The 18,387-nt window shown below is 38.9% G+C and overlaps 1 protein-coding gene across 1 annotated transcript in view; it reads right to left on the minus strand.

Moving 5' to 3' along the window:
• The window catches only part of TBX18 (T-box 18), a 30,597-nt gene extending 18,104 nt beyond the window's left edge, over positions 1–12,493 (minus strand). Inside the window, exons 1-4 of the mRNA XM_006892132.1 lie at positions 12,131–12,493; positions 10,917–11,121; positions 8,784–8,885; positions 5,047–5,218 (exon numbers count right to left, since the gene is read on the minus strand). Coding sequence (XP_006892194.1) covers positions 5,047–5,218; positions 8,784–8,885; positions 10,917–11,121; positions 12,131–12,437 — 786 coding nt within the window. The 5' untranslated portion in view covers positions 12,438–12,493. The remainder of the gene's footprint in view (positions 1–5,046; positions 5,219–8,783; positions 8,886–10,916; positions 11,122–12,130) is intronic.
• Between the last annotated feature and the right edge of the window lie 5,894 nt (positions 12,494–18,387).

Consider the following 18,387-nt stretch of genomic DNA (forward strand, 5'->3'; position numbering starts at 1 on the left):
CCAGCCTCATTCTACAACAGTGGCACCATATAGCATTTGTCCCTTTGTGACTGAGATACCTCACTCAGCATAATGTCCTTCAGGTCCACCCATTTTGAATAATATTGCATGAGTTCCTTGTTTTTCAATGCAGCATACTATTCCATTGTGCGAATATACACAGCTTCTCTACCCATTCGTTTGTTGATGGGCATTTAGGTTGTTTCCAGCTCCTTGCTATTGTAAACAAAGCCGTGATAAACATGGAAGTTTTAAGGGTACTTCATCTTCTTCATTGTGTTTCTAGTTAGGCATACTTTCACTTGCAAAGTCTCTGGTTTTCCAGAGAATTCAGTGCTAATGCTTCCATCACAGGACTTCTAAAATAGATGACCAGGGATGGAAAGCTGGTGCCCTCAGACTTTAGTTGACAATATTATTCAACTACCTTGAAAATCCGTACAGCCTTCTCTCTAGTTATTTCTCTTTTCAAAATTTATCCTAGGAATTATACCAAATTCAGAACAGCTATTCATAAGCAGCTATGTATAGCAAAATATAATTGCAAAATTATTTAAAATAATTAAAATATCCATTTGCAGAGTAATTAGGTAAACTAAAATATAGCAGTGCAATGGGACACCTTTTCAGCCATGTTCAGGAAAAAATTTACCAACATGTCAAAATGTTTCTTTTTCAATATAAAATTTAAAAGTCAGGATCAAAATTGTTTCTAAACTTACCACGACATGAAAATAGATAAAAATTGCCTTCTCTGTGTTATGGAATTCTGGGTAAAATTTCCTCTTTTTATGTTCTATGCTTTCGAAATTTCAGGTAACGAAATAATCTCATCCAGAGGGATTTTCTATATTTGTTCCTGCATTTCCATGCTCAAGAATCTTTAATGAACTTAGTTAACAAATCACAATCTGTCTTTGCCATAGGTCTGAATTTAGGTTTTGGGTATAATTAATTGAGAGGAGAAACCTTTAGACAAATCTTGGAATTTGTTTAAATGTGTGTAAAAAAAAAAACCTTTTGGAAAACCAACGTTAATACCTCAAAGTTATACACTGGTCTAAGAGAATTCTGGATTCTCAGGGCTAAAGCTTGAGGTCAAGTTCTCTGGATTTTCATGACACCATCATATTTATTTGCTTTCACCTACAGAATTTATACCGCAGAAATAAGCTTTACCCTGTGCCAGGCCCAATGCAGGAAACTAAGATCCTCCTAAGTTTACACGGTAGGTAATTAAGCCAATGGAGAGTTGTATCATTCACCACTTGGCTTTGTGATGTAACTGTCCAGGTCTTTTTTCTTCAAATCATTTATTATTATAATAAATTTTAATATAACATTCTTTTAAAAATACGAACATAAAATTGGAAATAGTACTTTCACCTCTAAAAGTGCTTTTCCCCCAACTCTCCACTATTTAACTGATTTTTCTCCTTAGAAAATCATTACATGTACTTGGAAAGAGTGATAAAAATGAAAACTCTTCCTCTTCTCCAAGCTAGAAAATCAAATGCAAAAGCAGAAAGGGCGATCTTCTCCTGTACCAGTCAGATCCGATTTGACTGTACACGCACACACACGCAAAACCCCCAATAAAATTTAAAAAAAAAGAAAATCAAATGTCAGTGATAAGTAAATAAAAATAAACAAAATAAAAGCATTTATAAAATTTGAGGGGAAACAGCATAGTCTGTCTTTAGAAAGAAATCTCAGAAGAACTAAATAGGGCATAAAGCTTCACATTAAACAAACAAAAATTATTGTTAATTCCAGATTAGAAAGAAGGAAGCAAAAAGTGATCTGAGTTTCGGTTTACTAAGTCCATGAAAAGTAGGCTTTTGTCTCATGAAATCTTGGTTTCCTTAACAAGTTTTCTCTAAACAGCTGCAAACACTTCACATTTCTTTTTACCTTTACCTTATATTTTAAATGATTTAATGTATGGTAAGGCATGATAGAGATACAACTGGCACATAACTAAATGTGTGTATTAACAATCTGAAGACTATTCAGTTATTAAAATAACAATAAGCTTCAGTTCTGTTTTCTAAGATAGCATTATTGACTTTTAAAGAATTATCAAACTTATAATGAAGACCGGTTAGTAATGTTTTGCTTATTTCTTAGAACAAGAAGAACCAGAAGCACCATCGACCTTATAAACCAGGAAACCACACAGATAATGGGCATCGCTGAAACTCAGATAATTGTATCTCTATGTCCTGTGTTGTGCAATAAAGTTTTCTTTTTTTTTTTGGGGGGGGGTGGCTTTGTCTTATAAAGTTCTCTGATTCCAGTATAACACATGATAAAGCCAAGGTTGATAGAAAATTAATGAAGTGCCAAAGAGAATGAGTATTTTGTGTGTCTGAGATGTAACAAGCTCCTTCTATCAGGGAAAACATGACAACCTCTCCTGTATCACCAAATTCTCAAAGAGAAAAAGAAAGACTGTGAGGACAACGTACACCTCTGTGTCATGAAGTTCTTGGCAGCCTGGGGTACAGGCCATCAAACAACAAACCATGAACAATATGTGAAGAAAGTACTCTACCTAAGCATGCCCATTATAGAAACAATAGATAGGTACATGAGTTGACCAACCATTAATCTTGGGCAAAAGACAGCAAATGGGCAAAAAAAACCTGGCTACAGACACTCCTGAGTAACATAAAATGAAACAACCCAAAAAACACCACCTTATTGCCATCAAATCTATTTTCCTAGGGTGTAAGGCACATGGGAAGAGACTATCTCCTGCAGAATCACTGATAAATTGGAAAGAAAAGAGAAGTACCACCTTTGAGTAAACATTGCAACTTGCTACTCATAAGAAGGGATTATAGAGTGCTCACTATACTCAAGATTAGCTACTGGTTGGTGAGACATTTCTCCTCCGGATTCTTGCCAGTGTTCCCCTCTAAAGAATCCTTGGTCCATGGGCAGCTGAAAAGTCACTTTGAGGAACACAGCAGCCAAGGGTGTCTCATGTCTCATGCAAGGACTACATGCAAGGGTGAGAAGCAATCCTAGGCCTAGTCCCAAAGCTGAGAAAACTCTATTGCAGCAACAACTTGGTATTTAACTAATAAAAGCCTCAGTTCTCGCAGAGTTTCAAAATCACTAGGTGAACACTTGTACATCATTAGCAGAGGGATTTCTCTTCCATTTCAATAGAGTACATTTCTATTCTGAAACAGATGAAGTGGCCACTTCTCAAGTGTCAACTCAGAGGAACATTGTTTTTAAAAAGAAATTATTTTTATTTTTGAGAATACATTTTTGCCATTTTCATAAGTAATTTCCTTACTTCCTAATGTTACAGATACTTAATATCTTTATCACAAACACATACTAGTTATTGCTTTTTATTTAAAAAGTGCATTTCTTAAAAGAAAAATTTCACTCACAGGCAATACACTTGTCTAGGACATGTCTGTTACATACTTTATTTTTTGTTTTTCAGATAGTGAAAGATTTACAGTATTTAGATTTATGAAAAAGAATTTTAATTTGTAGTATATTCTCTTGTACTTAAATACTGTTCTTTAAAAAAAAACTATGCGGTTAAATAATAAAAAAATTAAGTCAAATAAAAAAGCTAGATAAGCTTTTTACTAAATGTGTGTCTAATATTAAATATGATCATTATTATACAGAAATCTAGTCATTTGAACCAAAAGGATCAAAATTTTAAAACTATTATTAAAAATAATAAAATGAGTTTATAACTAATATATTAATATATTATATTTTTATCTCTTTAAAATGTATACTCTTAAATCACAGAATTCAGAAGCATGGGGTATACTTAAGATTTTGAAAACCAGAAATAATAGATGCCCGTTAGATGCCCCCCCAAAAAATATTCTTGGTGGATATGCTGGCAACATTTTCTGGCTCCCTCAGTGTTACAGAAGACACAAGTGTACTCACACTGAAGTCAAGTGAAAAAGAATTACTAAAGCTTTTTACTTTGTAAAAAAAATAAATAAAAATAAAATGAGAAGCAATGCATTAAAATATGGGACTTGAAACTAGACTCAGAAAGTAAATCTGCTTTTTTTAAGTTTTAAATGGCAATAAATAATAAAAGTGTTGATAATGTAAGATTTCACTAACTGCATCTTAAAATCTAGGAACTACATTTGTGCAGGAATGAAATTAACCTGCATACTTTCTTGAAACTGTTAAGCAACTTGAAAATCATGCCCTGTCGTCATTTTATTGCTAGTTTATGGAATTTTGCATTTTTGTTTCAAGTATTTCTTATAAATATTTCTATTTCATCCCTTCGAGAAATAATGTACAATGATTTCTTCCAAAAACACTTCAACCCTTCCTTAATCAAAACTCTCTCAAATACAGAAACCTAATAGAAATACTAATTCTGAATGGAAATTTCATGTATACAGAGCGACTTATTCATTAAAACAATAATGTCAAAATCCCACCTAGGAATAAGATAGCTTAAAATTAATAGGTGTTAAAATTATTGTATTATTAGAATGACTGAACACTGATTTACGTATCATCTATCAGCAATTTTATGAGCAAGAAGAATTATGGTAACACATTTTGACATACTAGATGTCATTACAAAACGACTGAAAGCTTGCAAACAAAACACACAAGCAGTATGAACATGGGACAGTTATTAAGATTCAATGAGTCGCAACTGAGAAAAGAGTTAGAAGCAGGCAAAACACTATAAATCATTATTCCTATTAATCCAATTCCCAGATATTAATATTCTGAGCATAATAATTAGCATCACATGGGATTTCAAACAAGCTTTTTGGCTAACAAAACATTTGCCTGAGGTTCTTTCATTCTGGTACAAATGTATCTAGTTTTAAAGTCATTAACTATTTTCATAAAATTCTCTGGTCACATGCATAGGCTCAGATGCAAATTGTCTCAATTCTGAACAGATTGTGGACCACAAGAAAGGATTATTAGGATCTTATAAGAGTTTCTTTCAGCCACACACAGTATAGGTATGGTTGGGCAGTTAAATGATAAGGGAGGGCTTCTACTCACATGGCCTTGGTCATCCAGTTCATTGTTGGTGAGCTTCAGCTTGTCAAAGCTTATGACTTGTCTCATCCATGTTTCCCCCGAGGCAGGTGAGTCTGGGTGAATGTATACACGAGGTGGCACAGGGGAGTCAGCATTACCTGCAACCATCCATTTAGAGCTGTGGTAAACGTACCTACAAGGCAATGACAAGATTTAGTGTGTGGACTATGGACCTCTTAGAATCTCCAACTCCAAGATCTTTTTACAAATTGTGTCTCTTGTAATTTTTGCTTTTCTTGCTCAAGTCTAAAATGAACATTTCTTCTTTACATTCAGTATATGTAAGAGTTAAAGGATTTTCAAAACTTCTGAGATAACAATGACCAAATGATAGTTCAAAGGAAGTTGTGTGTTAAGTTTAGCAAAAAATATAAACATCATCCCTTCCATAAATCAAGTGTCTTAATACTTGTGTATAACAATGCATAACCACATAAGACATTTCATATGATGTTTGAATGTTTTTTCCATTTTTCATCTGGATATTTTATTGATGAGAACACAGTATTAAACTGTCAATCTCACTATAAGCAAATCTTTAAAATGTTTGAGGGTTACAATATCTAAATTGTTCCATTTCCTTTAAAAGTATTTCCCATTTTAGGTTTATATACAGGCTAATCAGAAAGGGCAATAGAAAAGTAAGAAGAATTAGAAGCTCCTTAAAACTTTATTTTCATAGGGAAAAAAGTTGCATCTATTATAATTTAGAATTATTTTCCTAATGCAGTAACACTACAAACCGAGGATAAATTGTTCAATACATTTTAATTTTTTTTTTATACTCGGAAAACATAGACCTTCATTTACCTGCTTTATTTCTTTTTGTTGGCCCCTTTAACAAAATTCTTTCAGAGAGTTTTCAAATTGAAATAGAAATGGATATCTAATGAACTTACTAAATCTTTATTTTATGTTGTTTATTCTTACTAAATCATTCTATTTTTCAATTACTTATATAAGTCAAATATATCAATATGGATAAACATTTAAACAACAATATTTTAAATGATAAAATCATATTTAATCCTATATTTCATTTTAATTTATTTAAAATATACTAATTCAAGAATTATTGAACTAGTTCTATCTACTAGTTCAAAGACCTCTTGTGGCATAGTCCACAGGGAATTGCACTAACCCAAAGCTGAGTCTCTCTGGTGGTTTCAATCCACCAGTGGATCCATGGAGAAACACTGGTAGTATCCTTCTACGCTATTTACAGTCTCCAAGAAATATGCTGGATGGTGAGCTATGAGTTGATTCTGACTCAGTAGCAAAGAAATGGGAATTCAAGAACTGGAAACCAGAATATTAATGAATCACACAGAGAAGAATAGCAAATGAAATAATACACTTAGATAATCTCTGTCTACCTGAGTTTTTAAATATGGCATACTATTTAAAGCAACAGTCTGCAAAGTCTCAGATAATTCAACCAGTGTAGCACACCAATTTCTTTTAAAGATAGCATGATACATTATTACAACACCTCTGATGAGACTCTTTGTTTCAAGTAAGGTCACATATTCCGTTCCCTTAAGGTTTCAATATGCATCCTATATCTTGATTCCTTTTCTTTGAAAAATAATTACAAAATAAAGAAAAAACTATTTTTCTTCTAACTGGTAGAGGATAATTTAATAAGTAAGTTCACTAGTGTGCGTTTTTGTGAATATTTTAAAAATTATAACATTCTTATAACCACTTTAACTCAACCGAAACTACTCTCTCACATCAGAAAACAGACTGAATTTTTTCGGTACTGCTGGAAAAGTGGAATATAAAATGGAAAACTTGGAAATGCAAGAAAAGTTTGCATTATGGATGAAAACTTGGAAATTCTGAATAAGTAAATATTAAATAAGTAAAATTCCATATTCACTAAGAGAATAAATGTTTCATCTTACAAGTTCTTTGTAAAACATTCTAAATGAAAATACTAAAAACATGTTTCTTCCTGGGAAATTTTGTGATTGAAAACAATTTTATGTTTTATAAGTTCATCTTTTAAAATTTGGTATTTTGCTTATTACTTATTTGTATGAATAAATAAGAATCCTTAAGTAAAATAAACTACCCAAACACATGGAAGAAATCTGGAGAAAGAAGTAGAAAAGTTAACTTAGAAGAGATGAAGACAATAATAAATTCTAAGAACATTAAACATTACTTTTTTTTCCTCAGCACAAAATCTAAATTAGGAGATGTAAGCCAGTATGCTTTAAAAAAGAATGAATGTCAGTTTCTCAACTTCTTTTAGTCAGAGAATTTTAACAAAACACATTAATGGTTTATCTGACTAAAACAGCAAGTAAAACAACTTACACACAAATGGAGATAATTAAACTGTGATTTTTGTTCAACTGCTTTGGTAGTATCCCATAATTCCATGGGCTAATTAAAATCTGTATACCATCTTAACACTGAAAACTTGTTTCAAAAGAGTCACCTTATATTTTAAAAAGGAGAAAAACTCAGATGTAATCTCATTTTAAAACTTTCTAAAAGCAAGTCATTAAAAGACTTGCTGCTATATGTGCAAAAATAAGATAAAATAAAAACAAAAAAGTAAATTTTAAAAACAGTATCCTCTGATTTCCCACTCAAAATTTCCTTTTAAAAATGTTAGGGGGGTTTTCTTTTTTAATTTCATGAAAATAAAATTGTAATCACATTAAAAACTGAAGATTTACTCTCTTATAGATAAAATGAATAAAACCTGGTTCAAAATGAAAGAATGTACATCTCTTCAAAGTTTATTATATATCTCAATGAATATATTCTATTTCAAAATCCAGATATTATAACCTTTTAGACCATTATTATAAAAATAGGAGGATAAATAGTAAAACATATATGAGGATCCAAGGAGGGAAGGGGTGGGAGCAGAGGGGTGAGAATAGGTAGAGGTAAAATCAGAATTGCACAACTTGGTGGGTCGTGGGAGGGGGCAAAAGAAATGGGAAAGATCCAGTGGAGACCTGATAAGATAGGACAATGAGGAACATAGTCCAATGGTGACTCATTTTGTAAAACATAATGAAAGGGAATGATTATACGAAATACAATGTGAAGAGTATCATGTGAAACAAAGCGTTTACAAACTAATATAAAATAAAAATTTTAAAATAGATATATATTGTGCTAAATATCAAACAAAAATCTATAACAGCATAGGAATGTAGTAACATGTCAAAATGTGTATATTGTGATGAACTGGGTTTTTAAAAATTATAGAAATTCTGAAATATTGTTTCTTAAATTCAGAAGTTAAGGAAAGGGGGAATGCACAAATGTTTTATTATTTTGAATACAATACGTTAAAGAGAACATATTTTAGAGATCTAAAAAGTCATGAAGAAAATGAATCAATATAATATAAAGTATATGTACAAACATTAACATTTTCCCACCCAGATACATTCGGTTTACCAGCATCAAACTGTGTTAAGTGTGGTCATTATCAATAAAATACAATATATACTTGAAAACACTTAAGTGTCTATTTAAAAACAAAACAGAAATTATGTTTCCCTATTTGCTGAAAGATAAGTCATCAGCTGGGCTGGAAGCCTTGGGTGGTTGGGTTATAGAATTGGATATTCTACAGGCCACTGGAGACTTCACAGACGGCACAGATTAAGTGGGCACAAACCTTCAAAAACGCGAGATTTTGCTGTCTCTGATCACTGTACCTGTATCTTTTATTATCCACTGGCACAATATCCATGGCAATGTAATACTGCTGGTGAGGGTCTAATCCTGAGATTTTCACTCTCATTGCTGGAAACATGCGCCTGTGTATGAAGGAGGAGGAAGAGAGGGTTTGGGTTTTGTTTTTGTTAGTGATTAGACATGGAGAAGGAATAAGCAAAGAAACTTCTCAAATCTCTACTTTTCATAAGCATAGACTTTTAGCGTTCACTTTGGTAATGTAATTTGAGGAATCAGAACATAGGACATATCAAAATTGAGGTTTTCCAAAGTAATTTGTTGCACTCTGTACATGTGTTCCATGTTTACTGAAATGTCAGTATAGTTTTAAAACAGAATTGTACACTGAAGGAATAAGCACTAAGGTATTTTTAAATTTTTTTAGTATTCTTTCTCTACAACTAAATAAGCATGTTTACTTCAATGATGCAAATAATAAAATGTGCCAAATAATGAAAATAAAAATTTTGAATTTCTAAAAGTGGTAAAAGATATTATAATGTAAAATTTTAAAAGGGTTATAAAAAGCCACAAGGAGCCAATGTGCCATGCTATAACCCAACAATATGTTCTTTATTGAGACAGGACTTCCTGTCTGCAGCATGGTAAAGGTGAAGTGCAAAAGTTGCTCTAAATTTGAAAGGTATAGTAAAACTTCTTTATTGAAAACAGAAACTAAACACAATGTATATTTACCAATTTATTCCCTCCCCCTCTGTACACTGAAAATAATTTATTTAACCACACTTACTTAAAACTTTCTCATTAAAACAAATGAAAACAAGCATCTCCTCTTAACTTCTCAGAGATACATATCAAAGATGTCACTAAAAGGACAAAGCAGCAAATTACCGGTTTTGTGCTTTTAAAACCAATATACAATGCCTTTTTCTTAAATCTTTAATGATTTATGTCTAGTACTTTACCCACTTGATCTAATTTTTGAGAATATAATCTTGTAAGGCAAATTTTAGTACTGTTGTTTGCCAGATTTTTATTCTATAAAGCTATTAAAGATCTCTTCTGGAGAAGAGAGTCCATTATTCCCAACTAGGCGTGAAAACAGTTTAATATGCTGACTGGTTTAGTGTGATTTCAGGGCATCTGTAAGATAAAAAGTCTTCAGCTACATCCTTTGTAAGACAACTGCTGCTTTGTGTTGTTGAGGACTGAATTTGGATCATTAATAAAAGCGCTGTGAAAATGTAGAAGGTAGCATATGGATTCAATAAAATATGTTTTTATAATTTCCAATAAGTTTGAATATTTTCATGCTATCCAGGTTTTTACCATGTGTACTCTCTGAAAGAGTGGTATGTGTGTTTTTAAGTTACTTTTAAGCAAGTATATTATTCACTGCACTAAGTAAACAGAAAACTTAAAGTTCAAATATTTCTCTACTTATCTCATATTAATAAAATCTGACAAATCCATTTATTTCAGTAACTGATGCACGTGCAGATATTTTTACTTTCAAAAATTCTAACATAACTTCTTACAAAAAACTTTAATACTCCTCAAAGTATTTATGCTAACATGTTGGATTTGACTTAGGAAAAATAACCAAATTATTATGGATCTATAGAGGCTTTTTAAAAAGCAATCAGGGTGATTTGTTTGGGAATTATAGATTTGGACAGGTATTCTTAGTGATTTCGGTGACTTCTCACCCTACTTTAACATTACACTAGCACAACACATTACATTCTCCCATTGCCAGGGAATTTTGCGATGAAGAGTCTGCCTGACAGTGTCGAATCTAAAAAAGCAAATAATGGCTTGGCTAAACAGTAAACTGCATTTAAAAAGAAAGAAACGTTCTCTAGTCCCAGAAATGTAACTAGAGCTAAATAACTGTCTACATTGATTTGAATACTCCGTCGAATCTAGAACTCTTCTGAACTGGAAGACTTGGCGGCGACTTTGCTGCTCTGGGGGCTGTGCACTTCGTGGAAGTAGCTAGACAGGCCAAGCCTCCTCCACCTCAAAGCTGGGGTTAAACTGGGTGGTAAATGCTCAGCAGAGCCCGGTCGCACTACAGGCCCTCCACCTTCCCTACGCGCGGAGAGGGGACGAGGAGGGCGTCCAGAGAATGAGGAGTCTTTTCCTTTTACCTGCCCGCCTTGGTGATGATCATCTCAGTGCCTATCTCGTGGAAGCGCTTCCAGAGCTCCGCTCCTTGCAGATCCACCCGGGGGGCCTGCGGCGAGGGCATCGGGGTCCCAGGCCGGGCCAGGGCGGGGGCGGGGGATCCCTTCGGGGAGGCTCCTGGGGATGTCAGAGGGGAAGTGCCCTGCAGGAAGCCATCTTCAGAGCCGCCTGGGCAGCAAAGAGCAGAGAGGGGAGACTGGTGAGATGGAGGACGCAGGCCTGGAAAAGGTGAACCCCCAGGAGAAATAGAGAAGATATCTTGCCATTGGGGCCTCCACACAGACTCACTCAGAAACTCCTGCGCTCTGCTCGATGCCCCTATGAGGCCTGCCTGGCCCCAAGTCACAAGGCCAGAGGGGAAGCGGGTCGAGTTCATCCTACTCGTCTGGCAGAGGGACCAAAGCCCTCAAATTAGCTTCTCGGAGCCACTAAAGTCTGAAATGCCAATAGCCTGTAGTCCAGGGCTCCCAATGCCCACGCAGACAGCCTGCGTCCCAGTGGCACGAATCCAGAATCCCTAGAGCCCTTGTCCCTGGTCTATAGAGCCAGGGCCTCCCCACTTTGGGCCCGGCGTAAGACATCTTCTAGAAAGCTCTTCAGAACCCTAACCGCTGAACTTCCCGGGCTTCAGCCCAGCAGTGAATGCACGAACAGGCACCCAAAGCACCCTAGCCACCGCTGGTCTGGGGTTTTGAGAATCACGAATGGAAAGCAGTGCAATCAATCTACCCTCATCTACCCTCGGGAAATCATTTGCAAATATGCCACCTTCTTCCTGGTTTGCACAAGCGGAGTATTCGTTCCGGTTTCGGGGGGGATATCCTGTTGCTTCCCACTCCACCCACCAAACTTTTAAAAGTTAGAAAAGGAAAAAAGAGCACCCATTGGCTGGGACCCCAAGGGAGGCAGATGAGAAAACTCCTCAAATCAGGGATGAGGAGTTGCGAAGGGAAGCTTAGAAGTTTCTTTTTAGCCTCTGGAAAATGACCCTGTGCGTAAAAGGAGCCGACGAAGCCGCAAGGAGTTGCGCTCTGACACCCACCACCGAAGCGTGTGACACTGCGTTGCCTCTGGTCCATAGGGACACCGGGCGGCCGCACACTGTCCAGCTTCCAGAATTTCAGATGCACAGCCAAGGATGCGCCTGGGAGAAGTTAGTCAGGAAGGGGCCACTCACCCGGGGCTCCGCGGGAGCCGCAGCTCCGCTCCAGGTCTGCGCAGCTCCGGGCGGGCCCGGACAACGGCCCGGCTGGCGGCGAAAGCGCTGCGCCTTCGTCTCTGTCCGAGCAGCTCTTTTCTCCGGCACTGCCGCCACGGCTACAGCCCCCGTCGTCCGAGGATCCAATCGCCTCTTCAGAACCCAGCTTCCTGCGCTTCTTCTGAAGCTGCTGCTGTTTCTCAGCGCCGATCAGCGCCTCCACCGAGAAGGCGTGTGCCTTGAGGCTCAGCATGCTGAAAGGCGAGCCCCTCCGTTTCTCGGCCATCCCTGCCGCCCGGCACCCGCTGCTCCGCCGCGCGCCCCTCTCATATACACTCACGCGGGCACCGGAGCGCACACTCGCTCGTCCCCCACCCAACTGAAGCTATTCTCGGGGCCTTCACGCAGGCCGAGCTCTGCCCCTTTGCAGTCGTGCGCAAGAATCAAGTTGGCGTTTCCTCTTTCTCGATCGTGGTGGGATCCCTAGAGCGCGCGACGCGCCCGCCCAGCCTCGGGCCTCGAGCTCCCGCGCGCGCTTTCTCACTGATGCACTCCTTTGCTCCCACCCCCTCTCGCTGCTCCAAGATCTGCCTCGACTGATGCGCCAGAGAGAACTAGCACGGGCAAAAAAAACCACTCTGTGGACACAAATTAGGGATTGTAATTGAAATTTGTTGCCTTGATCTGTCAGCACTTCTAGGCAGGAGAGCGGTGGGAAGAACTTGCTCATTAGTGTCAATAAAGGCGGCGAGGGCGGAGCCAGGGGCGGTTGTCAGTCATTGAGGCTGTTGGCCAATCAGGCGGAGCAGGCCCGGCGAAGCCCCCGCCCTCTGCCTTACAAGATCTTGGCGGGGAGGGGGGCGAAAAGAGCCGCCGTCTGGCTCGGCTGTGCCAACCCCGCGCGCTGGACCCGGTGGGTCGTCCCGCCTGCAGTCAGCAGGCGCAGGAAAGAAGCATATTCATTGCTGAAACCAGTACGATCACCAAATAAGAATATCAAGACTCCTTCAGGAGATCTCAAATTCCCGTCCCACTTCCCCAGCCCTAAATGTGCCTACAACTCCGAAGGCTTTGGCAAGTGAGGAGAAATCACAGAAAACAGGCCACTCCTGCGTTTTAAGCGTCCAGTGTACCATCGTGACGTCAGGCTGATTTATTTGTTTGGTTATTTTCGCTCTGTTCTTTTCTTTTGGGAGAAATTTCAAGAAACTCTAAAATCTTTTCCATTTGGAAGAAGCATAATTTTACATTATCGTTCAATCCCTCATATAAACTAGTCAGAGTGAGTATGTCCCGGGAGCTGGCCTTTTTCTTCCAAAGCACGGTTGAGTTGTAGGGCTTCATGAAGCGGTGGTTAAGGGCTGGGTTTCTACCAACTAAAGAGATTGCTGATTTGCACAGCAGCTTTGAGAGAAAGAATAGCCATCAGCTTACTGCTCCAAGGGACAGTTCTGCTCTACCCTGTAACATCACTGAGTCAAGAAGACAACTCACAATAACATGTTTTTAATGATACGAATTAAGCTTCAAACCCCTTAAAACTCAGAGTAACGAAATAGTTTCAGAAGTCTGATTTAACATAACCTACGTATTTTTCCTCTATTTTACCTCAGGCTTGTAAAGGGTCAACTTGCTTCCTTGTTTCTTTAAACATTAGTTTTAAACCAAGAACAAGACTTTTTGATTGAATGGTACGGTACGTATAGTTTGCTTTGTACTTTTTTGCTCACTTGATTTTTGACAGGATTACTGACATGAATAGAGTAAGTAAGTCTTCTGTAGAAGAAAGCTTATGATGCATGGTATTCATAACTTTTGGTATAACTATAACATAAAGGATTGTGTCCTCCTCCCTTATCCTCTGGAAGCTGCTGGCTGCCCTGTTTAGCTTTCCTTTAAACTTCCGCAGCAGTGATTCAGGGGGTAGGCTGCTCCTGTGATCGATCTTTTTACCATAGTTGAATGAATGCGCGCTTCGCTTCTTCTGACGCGAGACTGCAGGGATGAAGAGGAGAACCTGAGCTGATGCCACACAGAAGACCATGCCAAACCCATAGCCTCCAGGTTAAATTTGGTCCTGAGCCAAGTAGAGACATTTTTAAAGACAGCTAGAAAACACATAGTCAATTAGGGGCTATTCTGCATTTATAAAAGAAAGGCTTTGCTTTGGGGTTGGGGGAGAAGGGACTGGGGGGTGGCAACCCCAAATCACCTCCAAGAGTTTTTATGGCCCTTGGATGGTCCTTAGAATCTCAAAAATAAGAACAAACCGGGAATCTGAAGCAGATTCAAGGATAGTAGTCATGGGCAGAGAGTGCTGAAGGCTTAGACTTTGGTTGCAAAAGAGGGAGGACATATCCAGAGGCTGCCCCTCATCCCCGCCCCGCCAGGCGGAGGGTTTCAGGGCCTCAAAGACACCACTAACCAGTTGCTCCCTACAGACCACACTCCCTGCTCAAGGCCTCCGTTCCCTATCATTTAAAGGAGGTGCTCCCCTCCGCTTTTCTGGGCTGCCTACTACCCAGCATCCAGCTCTCTGAGCTCTTATAACCCTGGAGACCAGATTCTATTTGGTCTGGTTTGCTGGAGAAGGAGGAGCGAGAAGCCTGGAGAAAGTCAAGGCTCCTAAAGCCAAACTGAGTTTCCATATGCGAATCTGAACTTGCTTGACAGGTTTGTGCGCCTTTCTACTACATCCTGCAGTGGGCAAGGAAGAAGGCCTGCGGGGTACTCCTGACATCTCCTAGTCCTGTGCTCAATGTCTCCTTCCTTCACTGTGTTCTCCGTTCCCCAAAGGGAGAAGCCAAGACTACAAAACTAATGTACAATGTCAGAGGAGGGCCCTTAGAAACAGCCCAGGTGTGCGTAGAGCGCCCAGGGCAAGGCGAGAACCGGGTCCCTTGGTCTTGGCACAGGCGGGATTGGAGGAATTATAGCTATAGAAGAGCGCCGCTGCTCTGTTGATCAGAGTCAGGCTTTGGGACTGAGCAGGCCCAGCTGGCCCTTAGTTCTTAGCCCCGCGGGTAGTACCCTGGGCGCAGAATTGAAGGAAGCCTGGAACTGGCAGCGTAGACCAAGGCACAACCTCCCAAGCAAGGGGAAGTCAGCGCCTGCGAAAGGTCTTTTTTTTTTCTCCCAAGCGCTGCCAGCACTGTCTCTCTCCTGGACAGCTTTGTGAGCGGCTGGGAAATGGAAGCTGTATGGGGCTAGTGGACGCGCAGGAGAGGTTGGCCAGTGAGTGCAAGCGTGTGCACGTATTTGAGCGTGGACATGGGGCCCTAGTGCGCGCGTTTCTGGTGTGCGTCTGCGAGAGCGTGCGTGTGCGCGTGTCTGAGCCTGTGCGCTGAGTGGAAGCTTGGACACGCGGCCGTGTGAGCGCGGGTTCCTAGAGTGCGTCTACGAAGGTGCGCGAGTGCACCTGATGGCATGTAAACGTGGGTGGAGAAAGAAGTTTGAGGGATACAACGCGCCAGTGCCTGGCGTCATATTAGGACAAAAACTGGCTTTTCCGAGATATGCTAAGGAAATGATTACAGCTGAATTAATCTGTCTGGTCTCTGACATGACCAATTAGGCTCTACTTCAAGTGAAAGTCACTTACATAAGAAAATTATCCAACTAAAAAAACGGGTCAAGGATTTGGCAAGGGAGGACAAAAGATCCTCGACGAGATTGGTACAAGTGGAGCCCAGATCCAGATAGACTGCAACCACGCCAGTGGAGCAAAGGCCTGTTATAACGGACGACTTCGGGTCTTTGTTTTCCTTACTGAAGTATAAAATTAATTGCGTTAATTTTGGTATTTTTTAAAAAACACATTCTCTCTGCGCTGAGTTTTTAGCCTGCATTCTGTCTTCGCAGCATTGGGAGAAAAAGAAAATCAATCTATATATTCTTTTCCCCATATAGCAGATATGCTCACAGTCTATATTCCCTATAGCATATATTCTATAGATGTTTCATCTTACATGATTTATAGTCATCTTATTTTTAAAGTAGTCCTTTATTTTTAAATTATAAATTTCACAAGTCCCTACCTGTAAGGCTGACAATTTCTAGATCCTCTGTGTGTCCTCTCTTTTATTCTCTCTAATCCAGAGCCACACAGGTGTTAGAGGTTTTCATCCTTTCGTTCGGTTCTCAGCACTCAAAATCTGAGGTAGATTCGCAAGTGGGAAATTGTTTCACCTTGTCCTTGGCCCTGCAGAATCAGTTCTTGGCCTCTGAAGTCCACACTCATCAGGCGATCTCCGAGTGTTTTTTTGTTTTGTTTTGTTTTAAAGGAAGAAATTGGGCTTCCTTTCTACGCATGAAAGGATGTTTATTATGAGCGAAAAGATTATCTGAGGGAGAAACAGGCTGCAGTACAGTAGGGGTGGGAGCAGGGGTGAACAAGTCCACAAGAGGGGTACTTACTTGACTATGTTACTGTGTAAAGTAATCTGGGAAGGACCCATATTCTAATTGGGGGCTTGAGACATCAGATCCTCCTCAAAATCACAGAAGCGATCCAGAGCCCCAATTCCTTAAGATTCGCTCTTGCTAAGGACTTGAGTACATAGACATCAACTCCCCGCATGCTGGCGACTGTTTTCCATTCTTCCCTTCCAAAGGCCTGTCCCTGGGGACTGCAAGGGGCTAAGACCGATTGCCACTGTAAAAGAATCCACGCACTGGAGGAAGCTCCCTGGGGGACTAGAGAACACTCCAACGCCATTCTGGCATGAGATTTTCTTTTTACTGTTGATATTCCAATCAAAACTCTTTTCTGGATGTTTGAGCGCTCAGAGAAGACAAGCTTTTTCTGCTGTTTACACCCAGACATTTCCTGTGGGAGGCAGGAGAAGGGGGATTCCAAGGGACCAAAATTGACCAGGTAACAAGACTGGTGATAGATGGGGGCGGCAGGGGAAACAAACCCAACAACCCTCAAAGTTAGTTCCCCTTTGGACAAACAAGGTCTGTCATTCATGCCCAAACAATTCCTAGCAGTGTCTGTTATGCCTCTAGATGGTACTGCAATTATTTTCCGCCTATTGGAGAGGCTATTCCTTGGAAAGGGACATCATGCTTGGAAAGGTGGAAAGTCAGTGAAGGAGAGAAAGACCACCAATGAGATGGATTGACATAGTGACAGCAGCTGTGGGCTCAGGTGTGTCAGAGATGATAGAGATGGCACAGGATAGGACAGATTTCAGTTCTGTTGTTCAAGTACTCTGGGTAGTACTTGACTCCAGGCAACAACGATAATATGGGTGAAAAATCATCACTTTCTCTCTCTCTACTCCTAGACCCAACTCCTCCTGCAATCTTACCCGAAAGAGTTTAAAAACAGAAAGTTCCAGAAAGCCATGCTTATTTGCATCACTAATAAATGATCCAAATAGGCAAATTCTAAAATTAACATCTAAATCAATGTCTAAAAACAACACCTGCAATGCAATAGGTCAAAAAATCAATGGAGAAATTAAATAATAGTTTCTGAATAGTTAATGGACTTATTAATTGGCTGTGCTATATAAAACCAATCTTAAATAGGCAGTTAAAATATGTGCCTTTATGTTCTTTGAATTAAATATTTTGTGTTCTTTCCCCCCTATAAACAATGATTATCCTGTCTACCAGCTTAATAAAATAAATGAAAATGGAATGGCATGTCATGGATGAAGTCTCATTTCAGAATCACTAATTTAAATTTAATTTTTTAAATAAAAATTAATATTCCTTCTGGCTGTAAAAAGAGTCCTGTTTCCACGTTTCACATCTGGTTATATGCACAGTTCTTAAACAGTGGAAATTTTTGAACATATTTATAAAATCTGCTAAATGTATAAATAATGAAGAATGTGACAGGAACGTATTAATGTTTTTCTACCGACAGATGAGACATTTCAATTTCAACGAATAAAAAGAGTTTTAAGAGATTAATTTAAAGCCAATACTGGGATTGCACAAAAAGAAAGGAGGTATTGAAAAAATAAATTAGCCTTAGGACTAAACTTTGCATTTTAACACAAAGGCAAAAAAATTTCACAAGTTATGGCTTTTGTTTGCAATTATACTTGTGTTAACAATTCTATCTTTAAGAAATATATCATCAAAAGCTAAGATGCATGTAAAATGGAAGAGCTCAGGATGTTTTTCTCCTTTTCAATAGAAAAAATATAAAACACTGTCTCAAATAAAATAATCTTACTGGAATACATTTTTAACCTGGGTTTTCAGGAACAGACAAA

This window comes from Elephantulus edwardii, unplaced genomic scaffold, assembly GCF_000299155.1.
Source record: "Elephantulus edwardii isolate Elephantulus edwardi_28Jun2011 unplaced genomic scaffold, EleEdw1.0 scaffold00111, whole genome shotgun sequence".
Taxonomy (NCBI): Eukaryota; Metazoa; Chordata; class Mammalia; order Macroscelidea; family Macroscelididae; genus Elephantulus; species Elephantulus edwardii.